The sequence below is a fragment of the Oncorhynchus mykiss genome, chromosome 2 (assembly GCF_013265735.2).
Source record: "Oncorhynchus mykiss isolate Arlee chromosome 2, USDA_OmykA_1.1, whole genome shotgun sequence".
NCBI lineage: Eukaryota > Metazoa > Chordata > Actinopteri > Salmoniformes > Salmonidae > Oncorhynchus > Oncorhynchus mykiss.
The window spans coordinates 29,803,689-29,815,779 of NC_048566.1; the positions used below are offsets into that span (position 1 = coordinate 29,803,689).

Genomic DNA, 12,091 nt, shown 5'->3' on the forward strand with positions numbered 1-12,091 from the left:
GCCAGTACATCAGGAGACGTGGAGGAGGCCAACAACCCAGCAGTAGGACCGCTACCTCCGCCTTTGTGCAAAGAGGAGCACTGCCAGAGCCCTGCAAAATGACCTCCAGCAGGCCACAAATGTGCATGTGTCTGCTCAAACGGTCAGAAACAGACTCCATGAGGGTGGTATGAGGGCCCGACGTCCACAGGTGGGGGTTGTGCTTACAGCCCAACACCGTGCAGGACGTTTGGCATTTGCCAGAGAACACCAAGATTGGCAAATTTGCCACTGGCGCCCTGTGCTCTTCACAGATGAAAGCAGGTTCACACTGAGCACATGTGACAGACGTGACAGAGTCTGGAGACGCCGTGGAGAACGTTCTGCTGCCTGCAACATCCTCCAGCATGACTGGTTTGGCGGTGGGTCAGTCATGGTGTGGGGTGGCATTTCTTTGGGGGGCCGCACAGCCCTCCATGTGCTCGCCAGAGGTAGCCTGACTGCCATTAGGTACCGAGATGAGATCCTCAGACCCCTTGCGAGACCATATGCTGGTGCGGTTGGCCCTGGGTTCCTCCTAATGCAAAACAATGCTAGACCTCATGTGGCTGGAGTGTGTCAGCAGTTCCTGCAAGAGGAAGGCATTGATGCTATGGACTGGCCCACCCCGTTTCCCAGACCTGAATCCAATTGAGCACATCTGGGACATCATGTCTCGCTCCATCCACCAACGCCACGTTGCACCACAGACTGTCCAGGAGTTGGCGGATGCTTTAGTCCAGGTCTGGGAGGAGATCCCTCAGGAGACCATCTGCCACCTCATCAAGAGCATGCCCAGGCGTTCTAGGGAGGTCATACAGGCACGTGGAGGCCACACACACTACTGAGCATCATTTTGACTTGTTTTAAGGACATTACATCAAAGTTGGATCAGCCTGTAGTGTGGTTTTCCACTTTAATTTTGAGTGTGACTCCAAATCCAGACCTCCATGGGTTGATAAATTTGATTTCCATTGATCATTTTTGTGTGATTTTGTTGTCAGCACATTCAACTATGTAAAGAAAAAAGTATTTAATAAGAATATTTCATTCATTCAGATCTAGGATGTTATTTTAGTGTTCCCTTTATTTTTTTGAGCAGTGTATGTGTATTGACCAAGCATGGTGTATTGCTGATAACTTTGTGTATGCTGCTTCAACATTCAACACTACGCCACCTATTGGTGTGAAATAAGTATTATCATGCGACATCTGGTGAACTAGTATAGCTTCTAGTAGGAAAACAGTTTGTGTAGCATAGAAAATAAAACTGCCTGGTTTACAAATTAGCTGCCATTTATTCTTTCAGAACTTCAAGTTGAGTAAAATCCTCTTTCATAACAAACCTAACAGAAAACATTGGGATATTACATGAATATAAATGTTTTACAAAACATAACTTTTTAGAACTACATATAAACTACATAAAACAGCATAACATTAAAATTGGTGTATTAGACACATTTTATATCTTCAAAGTTCTTTAACATTTCTAAAATTGGATAAAAACCCTCTAAGAAATGATACTATAATTGGTGTCAGGAGAAAAGATGTCGTCTTAAGAAGAATGACATACTTCTCTCTCCATAACACCACCACACTTAAGAGCCATTTAAAACTATTGCAGGTTTGAGCTGTGCAACCTGCTTCTCAATTTGAGAATATTTTTTAAGTCAGGAACTGACTGAATCCTGGGTTATTTTGAAGATTCATGTGTCAAGTTAAGATCATTTCAGGCCATGTATACAAGATGGACCAAAGAACAACGGCACATCCTTTCAGCTTTGGAGTCTCTCTCAGTTCTGGAGTGTCACATATATTTTCCCAGGACTCTTGGGTCCTAGGCATGCACAATGCTCTGTTGTTGTTGTTTTTCAAAGTATCAGTAAATGGCCTCATCCATGTTGTCATCACTGTCCCCCCCGAACTCCTCTCCATTGTCAAAGTACGACATGATATAGTCTGTCTCCTGTGGGAACACAATCAGAGTGGGGAAAAAATGCTACGTATGAGCTCATTCCAACCTTGTGAACTGTGTTTGCTCACTTTCTGTTAAATCATGCATTGGTGTCAATGGAATATGTATGGGGGAAATTGTCTCTAGTAAGGATTCAAGTCAAAGTGATATTATCTCACTGGAGGTTGTGTGGGGCATGAACCCTGATGAAAAAAGTAAGAAAGAGCTTGGATGTGTAACAGTTTGGCATCCATCCCTCTCCTTTCCCTAACCTGAACGAAACAACAACTGTCACCCAGGAAGCATCGTTACCTGTCACTGCGGAGCAATGGAAACAACTACTTCAGGTCTCAGTGGGTGACGTCACCGATTGAACGTTACTAGCGCACACCGCTTACTAGCTAGCCATTTAACATTGGCTACAGATGCTTACCTCTTCAAACTCTTCTTCATCATACTCCTCCTCCCCATCTTGCTGCTCTTCCTCCTGCTTCTTCTTCTCCCCTTCCTCTTCATCTGAGGTCACTTCCTCCTCTTTTTTCTCCAATGTCTGAAATATGACACAAATTAATACAAAATAAACTAAAAGAAAAATAACATTGATAGTAAAATAATACACCACCAGGCTTACATTACGTTTGAGGTTTAACAGCAAGAAACATTTCCCTCATCTAGTGTGCCGAGGTTGAGTTGTGTTACATGCCTATAGATGTGGTGAAGAGGTCAATAGAATACAGACTATGGAGTTAATGTCTGATGTATTGGCTGAGTACCTACTATTCCCACCTCTAGTTTATGGATGATCTCCTCTTTGTCCACCCGGGTCTTTTTGCTGGGTTTGGGGTCCACTGGTGTATCCACACTAAGAGAGGTGTCTGTAACAGACGAAAAGGGGCAAAAGCCAATCATTAGTGAAAACCAACTCCCTCTATCTATTCCCCCTCCTCTCCTTTCATTTAAAAGGCCATTCAACCAAAAGCTATATTTATCTCATAATAGAAAATGGCAGATCATTTATGTATAAGTCAGGCAATATTGTCATTGTCAGTAACCAGCAGTGATTTTATCTTATCCTTCTGTTCAAAGCAGAAGGGCAAATTGATGCATTCATGTCTCTAGGGAGACACAAGCAGTCAGGCACAATATTCTTCTGAAGACACCTCTGTCTCATGTGGGCGTAATATGCTCTGAAAGAGACAGGTCTTTCGCCAGCAACGTACATGTCATCAAGTCCTGCAGGAAGCAAACTAAACAGAACTGCAAAATGAATGGATTTTTTTTTTTGCAATAGCCTTCTGTGATCACATGGTGGTGGGTGGGCTTTCATAGTGAATCTGTATCACTCACAAAAATGTCCTGTCAGTCAATGTGAGGTATAAAACAACACTATCATCCACTTACTCTCTTTTAGGGGCTTCTTGACACGGATTCTAAGCTCTTTTGGTAGCCTTTTCCAGTCTGGCGTTAAAAAACAAAAATCAAACATAATCAATCAGCAGACACAGGTTCTACAATAATGTTTTTACACAGCAATGACCTTGTCAAAATGATGGAATGTTGGTTCACATCCGGTAAAGCTGAGGGACTAAAACCTCAAATTGTTTTCCCAATCAGCCTCTATTCAGCAGACCCTAATTGTGAGCGACAGCTCAATTTCTCCCATTTGAAACGCTTTGGGTCACCTGACAGTTTCAATCAGGACCGTTCACACTCCATTGTGGCTGACATCTCTGGGGCGGCGTAGCGAGTGATTTCATACTGCTTCAGGGTTAGATCATTGATTCTATTAATCCCTGTTTAACAGTGTTATGCTGGTAATCAGATCGTACAATGCAATCCTTCTAATACATGTTGCATAGTCTCTATCTCCTTTCAGTTACATTTTTTGAAATGGAGGTATGATGCAACTGACTCACCTGGATTCCACTCAATGGTGTTGTCTGACGGCTCACTGTTCTGATATTTATCAGAATACCGCTCCACATCTGGAAGTCAGACAACTGACTGAAATGAAGCTCATTCATTTCTTAAACATGGTACAAGAACAAACATGTCTTTGAAAAGAAAGCCTCTGTGTATTATCATGTCTACCTCATTTGCTGCTCCCAAATGTTCTTATCGAAGCATAATTACTTGATTGCATAATTGCTTGATTGAATAATTGAAAAATATTTCCACCCCTGAATTAGGTAATGTCAGCCAAACCTTGTATCACCTAAAATCTTGTATCATTTTAATAAAATAACACCATTGGGAGCTGCTGACAGTGACAAGACATTGACTGTCTAATTTCTGCTACGTTTGGATGTCTGTAATGACTCTTTTCATCGCTAACACACAGAGATGGTGTCTTCCCAGGCTTTAAGTACCTTTCTTGGAGACGGCTTGGCGGACATAAAATGGTAGGGTCTTCATGTTTCCCCTGAACTCCTGCTTCAGTGCCAACATGTACTCTGCTTCCTCTCCCATCACCAAGGGGACAGGCTTGTGTTCCATGGGCTACATGTGCACAAAAAACATAATACATATTAGTCTAGTCCTTAAAATGACAACAAAAGGCTCAATGCATGCTTTCCCAAAATAGCATGCTCTTATTTGCTCCCAACCAAACACATATCTTAACTGTCTCAATACATTTAAACAAAAAATGTCAGCCCTGGATGTTGCTTAGACAAATAGAAAAATCAAGAGAAAAGACTGAGAATAGCCTCTAAATAAAGCCAATATTTGATAACAATGAGGTGCATCCAAAATGAAAAATGACAGCTACAGGGTCAGTCACATCACCCCTTACTCACAGGGAACAGAGGTGTAGGCTGGAGAATTGAAGGGGGCAGGTTCTCCCCTTTCCCAATCCCGACTGCCTCGATACTGAAGCTCATGTACCCCTTGCCGCGACCTCTGCCGCGGCCCAGGCCAGCCATGGAGCGAGCACACAGCGGGGGGGTTCACAGGTAAATCTGTCAAGGGAGGAAGAATGCAATGGGCACTAAAAGAGTACTGAGTAATAGCACTTCTATTTTCCCAAACTATCTGTGTAAAGCTACAGTTGAAGTCAGACGTTTACATACACTTAGGTTGTATATCATTAAAACTCATTTTCAACCACTCCACAATTTCTTGTTAACAAACTATAGTTTTGGCAAGTCGGTTAGGACATCTACTTCATGCATGACACAAGCCATTTTTCCAACAATTGTTTACAGACATATTATTTCACTTTTAATTCACTGCATCACAATTCCAGTGGGTCAGAAGATTATGTAAATAAATCATTCTCTCTACTATTATTCTGACATTTCACATTCTTAAGATAAAGTGGTGATCCTAACTGACCTAAGACAAGGAAGTATTACTAGGATTAAACGTCAGGAAATGTGAAAAAAAATGTATTTGGCTAAGGGGTATGTAAACTTCCGACTTCAACTGTATATAAGCTTATTTTTTATCCTGGCCAGTGCCTTGCAAAAGTATTCACCCTCCTTGCAATTTTTCCTATTTTGTTGTAAACTGTCGAAACATCCTCTCACTGTCAATTGTGTTTATATTCATCAAACTTAACATGTAAATATTTGTATGAACATAAGATTCAACAACTGAGACATAAACTGAACAAGTTCCACAGACATGTGACTAACAGAAATGGAATGAAGTGTCCCTGAACAAAGGGGGAGTCAAAATCAAAAGTAACAGTCAGTATCTGGTGTGGCCACCAGCTGCATTAAGTACTGCAGTGCATCTCCTCCTTATGGACTGCACCAGATTTGCCAATTCTTGCTGTGAGATGTTACCCCACTCTACCACCATGGCACCTGCAAGTTCCCGGACAATTCTGGGGGGAATGGCCCTCCGATCCAACAGGTCACAGAAGTGCTCAATGGGATTGAGATCCGGGCTCTTCGCTTGCCATGGCACAACACTGACATTCCTGTCTTGCAGGAAATCACGCACAGAACGAGCAGTATGGCTGGTGTCAGGCGGGAAGGTCATGTCAGGATGAGCCTGCAGGAAGGGTACCACATGAGGGAGGGGGATGTCTTCCCTGTAATGCACAGCATTAAGATTACCTGCAATGACAACAAGCTCAGCCCGATGATGCTGTGACACACCGCCCCAGACCATGACGGACCCTCCACCTCCAAACCAATCCCGCTCCAGAGTACAGGCCTCGGTGTAACGCTCATTCCTTTGACGATAAACTCGAATCCGACCATCACCCCTGGTGAGACAAAACCGCAACTCGTCAGTGAAGAGCACTTTTTGACAGTCCTGTCTGGTCCAGCGACGGTGGGTTTGTGCCCATAGGCGACGTTGTTGCCAGTGATGTCTGGTGAGGACCTGCCTTACAACAGGCCTACAAGCCGTCAGTCCAGCCTCTCGCAGCCTATTGCGAAATGTCTGAGCACTGATGGAGAGCTTGTGCATTCCTGGTGTAACTCGGGCAGTCGTTGTTGCAATCCTGTACCTGTCCGCAGGTGTTATGTTTGGATGTACCGATCCTGTGCAGGTGTTGTTATACGTGGTCTGCTACTGCGAGGACGATCAGCTGTCCGTCCTGTCTCCCTGTAGCGCTGTCTCACCATATGGACTCCTCATGCCTCCTTGCAGCATGTCTAAGGCACGTTCACGCAGACGAGCAGGGACCCTGGGCATCTTTCTTTTGGTGTTTTTCAGAGTCAGTAGAAAGGCCGCTTTAGTGTCTTAAGTTTTCATAACTGTAACCTTAATTGCCTATCATCTGTAAGCTGTTACTGTCTTAACGACCGTTCCACCCCTAAGCAAGGGACACAACCAAGCGGCACTATGAAGACCAAGGAGCTCTCCAAACAGGTCAGGGACAAAGTTGTGGAGAAGTACAGATCAAGGTTGGGTTATAAAAAATATCAGAAACTTTGAACATCCCACAGAGCACCATTAAATCCATTATTAAAAAATTGAAAAAACATGGCACCACAACAAACCTGCCAAGAGAAGGCCACCCACCAAAACTCACGGACCAGGCAAGGAGGGTGTTAATGAGAGGCAACAAAGAGACCAAAGATAACCCTGAAGGAACTGCAAAGCTCCACAGCGGATATTGGAGTATCTGTCCATAGGAACACTTTAAGCTGTACACTCCACAGAGCTGGGCTTTACAGAAGAGTGGCCAGGAAAAATCGAATGCTTAAAGAAAAAAATGTGCAAACATGTTTGGTGTTTGCAAAAAGGCATGTGGGAGACTCCCCAAATATATGGAAGAAGGTACTTATAAATGCCTCCTGAGCTAAGTTCACCTGTTATACCCCATCACAATTCAATCAAAATTTTAAGCTTTTTTACTCCATTGTTTGTAAACAATGTAATAGTAAACAAACACTGTATAGACTAAAAACAAAAAACATGGTTAAAACTATAATTTTAGTCTCATGGATGGTCTGGGTACCAGTCTGGAACTCTTTTCTTTTGCATGTGACACGGAGTAAAAGGAATGGAATATAGCCAGATAAGGATATAATGAGATGCTTGTCTCCACCCTAACAATAGGATTAGTTGTCCACAGAGTGGAACTGTGGGCTGTCAACTCTTTGGATTGGTGGATACATTTTGTTATTTGAATAATTTAAAAAATATATTCGATTAAGGGTGTTGACATCAATGGAGCTTGAGATGCTATGCTAGCTTCATGAATATGCATAGACCTGCTCTAATTTCAACAGGGAAGTGTATCACACTTTTATCAGTACACTCATAGCAACCTAAGCATTAGAAAATGTATATTAGATTAAACAAGCCTCACGAAACAAAATAACAATTTATATTTATCTGGACTAAATTCAACACTATAATTTCGCCCCCATTCAAAAACTCCTCATCTGCTTAATAATTAAGGATATGCTTAAGTGGACAGATTTTGGGCAGAAATAGGGCTCTCTGGTAACCAGGCTACCATCCTCCAGCTGCGTACCAAATCAACGCCAGGTGTTGCAGGAAGGCCAAGAAGATCATCAGGGACCCCCGTAGCCTAAGCATCTCTGAATGGTGGGGTCCCTGCTTTGTTGTTGTTTGAATCGCATTCTGCCCCTTTAACAGCTACCAGCAAGTTACCTATCTAGTTTTGTGCGGCTTGCTAACTTGTTCCATCTTACCTTCTAGTGATTTCAGTGATATTAACTTGCTTGCTCAGATAACTTGGTTGCACAGTAGCTACATGACAGCTGTAGCTAGTAAGAACTTGCTAGAAAACGACTAGCGCCTAACGTTACAATCTAGTTAGCTAGATAACGACGTTAGCTAGTGCTGTCAGATTTATCACGACAAAATATCGGTCACCAAGACAACGTGCTTACTAACTAACCATATCAACTTATTCACGACCTCCCACCTTCTGCGCCATAGCTAGCTACTAATATTTAAATATAAAAAATATTAAAACATCGAAGTTAACGTTAGCTAGTTTACAAATCCGCGGGCTACGTTATTGTTTACCAAACACTATGTTGTTTGCGGAACTCCAGCGACTTGGGGTCGACTACCCTGCGCTACACTGCCCCCTGCTGTATTGGAGTTGAATACATTCCAGAACCTCATTCCAGATGCAGTGTCTCCCCAAAAATGGTCACACTTTTGTTTGCCATCTGAGAGATCAATATGTCTGTACCATACATTAATTTCGATTAGCTGAATGTCATGGCTAAATGTCATGGCTGAAATGTTATCTAATGACCATTAATGACTAATGACCATTGTCAGGTGCAATTGTAAATGAGAACTTGTTCTCAACTTGCCTACATGGTTAAATAAAGGTGAAATAAAAAATAAAATAAATAATTAAGGTTTGAGCCACCAAGTAGGAACCTCCGAGGGGAGTGAGTGTGATACAACATAAAGTAGATATATTTGTTCCCTGGTGTGGGAGCTGGGTTGGCATGCATTAGCTCAAAATACTTAATTTTTCTGACATTGTAAAGGTGGTTTGTCTTGGTCTGGATATTACCACATCCTGGTGATGTTTATTATTAATCGTTGTTCTTGTTTCTACAGTTGAAGTCGGAAGTTTACATACACCTTAGCCAACTACATTTAAACTCAGTTTTTCACTATTCCTGACATTTAATCCTAGTAAAAATTCCCTGTTTTAGGTCAGTTAGGATCACCACTTTATTTTAAGAATGTGAAATGTCAGAATAATAGTAGAGTGAAGGATTTATTTCAGCTTTTGTTTCTTTCATCACATTCCCAGTGGGTCAGAAGTTTACATACACTCAATTAGTATTTGGTAGCATTGCTTTTAAATTGTTTAACTTGGGTCAAACGTTTTGGGTAGCCTTCCACAACCTTCCCACAATAAGTTGGGTGAATTTTGGACCATTCCTCCTGACAAAGCTGATGTAACTGAGTCAGGTTTGTAGGCCTCCTTGCAAGCACACTCTTTTTCAGTTCTGCCCACACATGTTCTATAGGATTGAGGTCAGGGCTTTGTGATGGCCACTCCAATACCTTGACTTTGTGGTCCTTAAGCCATTTTGCCACAACTTTGGAAGTATGCTTGGGGTCATTGTCCATTTGGAAGACCCATTTGCGACCAAACTTTAACTTCCTGACTGATGTCTTGAGATGTTGCTTCAAAATATCCACATAATTTTCTTTCCTCATGATGCCATCTATTTTGTGAAGTGCACCAGTTCCTCCTGCAGCAAAGCACCCCCACAACATAATGCTGCCACCCGCGTGCTTCACGATTGGGATGGTGTTTTTCAGCTTGCAAGCCTCCCCCTTTTTCCTCCAAACATAACGATGGTCTTGATGGCCATTATGGCCATTTTTGTTTCATCAGACCAGGGGACATTTCTCCAAAAAGGACAATCGTTGTCCCCATGTGGAGTTGCAAATCGTAGTGTGGCTGTTTGATGACGGTTTTGGAGCAGTGGCTTCTTCCTTGCTGAGCGGCCTTTCAGGTTATGTTGATATAGGACTCGTTTTACTGTGGATATAGATACCTTTGTACCTGTTTCCTCCAGCATCTTCACAAGGTCCTTTGCTGTTGTTCTGGGATTGATTTGAACTTTTCGCACCAAAGTACATTCATCTCTAGGAGACAGAACGCGTCTCCTTCCTGAGAGGTATGACGGCTGCTTGGTCCCATGGGGTTTATACTTGCGTACTTTTGTTTGTACAGATGAATGTGGTACCTTCAGGCATTTGGAAATTGCTCCCAAGGATGAACCGGACTTGTCTCGGCTGATTTCTTGGCTGATTTCTTTTGATTTTCTCATGATGTCAAGCAAAGAGGCACTGAAGGTAGGCCTTTGAAATATATCCACAGGTACACCTCCAAATGATTCAAATTATGTCAATTAGCCTATCAGAAACTTCTAAAGCCATGACGTCATTTTCTGGAATTTTCCAAGCTGAGGCACAGTCAACTTAGTGCATGTAAACTTCTGACCCACTGGAATTGTGATACAATGAATTATAAGTGAAATAATCTGTCTGGAAACAATTGTTTGAAAAATTACTTGTGTCATGCACAAAGTAGATGTCCTAACCAACTTGCCAAAACTATAATTTGTTAACAAGAAATTTGTGGAGTGGTTGAAAAACTAGTTTTAATGACTCCAACCTAAGTGTGTGTAACCTTCCGACTTCAACTGTATCTATTTAAGGAGGATAAATACGTTTTTGGCCAAGTCACCCTAAGCCAACTACAATCTCAAAGCACTTGGTGATGATTCCCCTCCCATCTGGGGGATTGGTGGATAGGGACACTATCACTTTGATAGAACCTTACAGCTGTGTGTGTGTGTGTGTGTGTGTGTGTGTGTGTGTGTGTGTGTGTGTGTGTGTGTGTGTGTGTGTGTGTGTGTGTGTGTGTGCGTGTGCGTGTGTGTGTGTGTGCGTGTGTGTGTGTGTGTCAGTCTGTCTGTCTGTATCTGTGTGCCTGCGTGCATGCAGCGTGTGTCTGTGAACTTGTGAGCATGCTTGCCTCGGTGAGTGTGTCACCGTGGGAACATTTCTGTAGGAATCCAGCAATTCAGTTGCCATAGCAACTGTGTTCCATAATAGCAACAGTCGCTGAATAAGTATTTTATGCATTTGGGGGAGTACACGTATTTCCTCCTCTCCATCTTTAGTAATGCAAGTTTCTCATTTATTTTGAGCTTTTATTGTGTGTTTCAGTTTAATATACTATTTATAACATCAAGTGAGACCAGACTTGTCAGTTGAAGCAGAACAGTTAGGCTACTTCTTCAATTGTGTGTATTAGGCTATATGTTCACAACGCTCTCACATTCACCATTAGGTAGGCCTACCTGTTGTATACATCTGACTTTGCATTGAAACAATATCTAATCTATACAGCAGGTGACTAATCATGGGCTACCATCAAGGATATGTGGGCCACTTCCTTCCTCTGCAAATTTGCAATGACTGAATTCTTATGACCTTATTTAAGAACCAGGAACTCATACGGCAACAAGATGGGGCCCTGGTGCAGATTAGTTTTAGCTGTGATCACACGTGGAAATAACAGATGTGCTTACTGCAGAGGTGCAAAACCCCTTGCTACAGAGGTGCAAAACCCCTTGCCACAGAGGTGCAAAACCCCTTGCTACAGAGGTGCAAAAAGGCATAGAGGACTACAGAATCAGTCTATATAAATCTAAATGAAATCACATTTTATTGATCACATACATACATTTAGCAGATGTTATTGCGGGTGTAGCGACATCTATACCAACCAAGCCATTGAGCCTTGTACACATTCTTTATTTTCCCTTGAGGTAACAGGAATAGTGTCATAAGCACAGAACAGACAATATTGGGCCCATACTTACAGCTCAATCAGCTTTAAATATAGCCTATCCTTTGTTGATATTTCTTACAATAGGCTGTGTGGAAACTTGTATGCCTATCAAGACACCAAATTGTGTGTATAACATTGTATAGGCTACTGTTTTAATGAACAACAGTCATATGGTTCCTGCACATGATGTCTATATACAGCAGGTATCTCTCTCTCTCTCTCTCTCTCTCTCGTGTTTCTTTATCTGTCTGTCAAGCGCAGGGATCATCATAGCGCATCGTCTGCGCGCAACATATCCACCGCGTTCGTATTCACTCCCACCACGCGACCCA

General features: G+C 42.4%; 1 protein-coding gene across 7 annotated transcripts; it reads right to left on the reverse strand.

Moving 5' to 3' along the window:
- Positions 1 to 1,296: 1,296 nt before the first annotated feature.
- Positions 1,297 to 8,492, reverse strand: polr3glb (RNA polymerase III subunit GL b). 7 transcript variants are annotated; one of them, XM_036944885.1, is made up of 8 exons: positions 8,310 to 8,492; positions 4,774 to 4,935; positions 4,345 to 4,474; positions 3,892 to 3,960; positions 3,377 to 3,433; positions 2,753 to 2,850; positions 2,409 to 2,525; positions 1,297 to 1,987 (listed from the first exon to the last, which is right to left on the reverse strand). In XM_036944885.1, exons 2-8 carry the CDS (start codon positions 4,897 to 4,899, stop codon positions 1,901 to 1,903), a joined length of 684 nt encoding a protein of 227 aa, XP_036800780.1. In that variant the 5' UTR covers positions 4,900 to 4,935; positions 8,310 to 8,492; the 3' UTR covers positions 1,297 to 1,900. The 7 variants fall into 7 exon arrangements, with proteins under 7 accessions (XP_036800780.1, XP_021413537.2, XP_021413544.2 ...); XM_021557862.2 differs by having other exon boundaries at positions 8,101 to 8,492; XM_021557869.2 differs by having other exon boundaries at positions 7,920 to 8,492.
- Between the last annotated feature and the right edge of the window lie 3,599 nt (positions 8,493 to 12,091).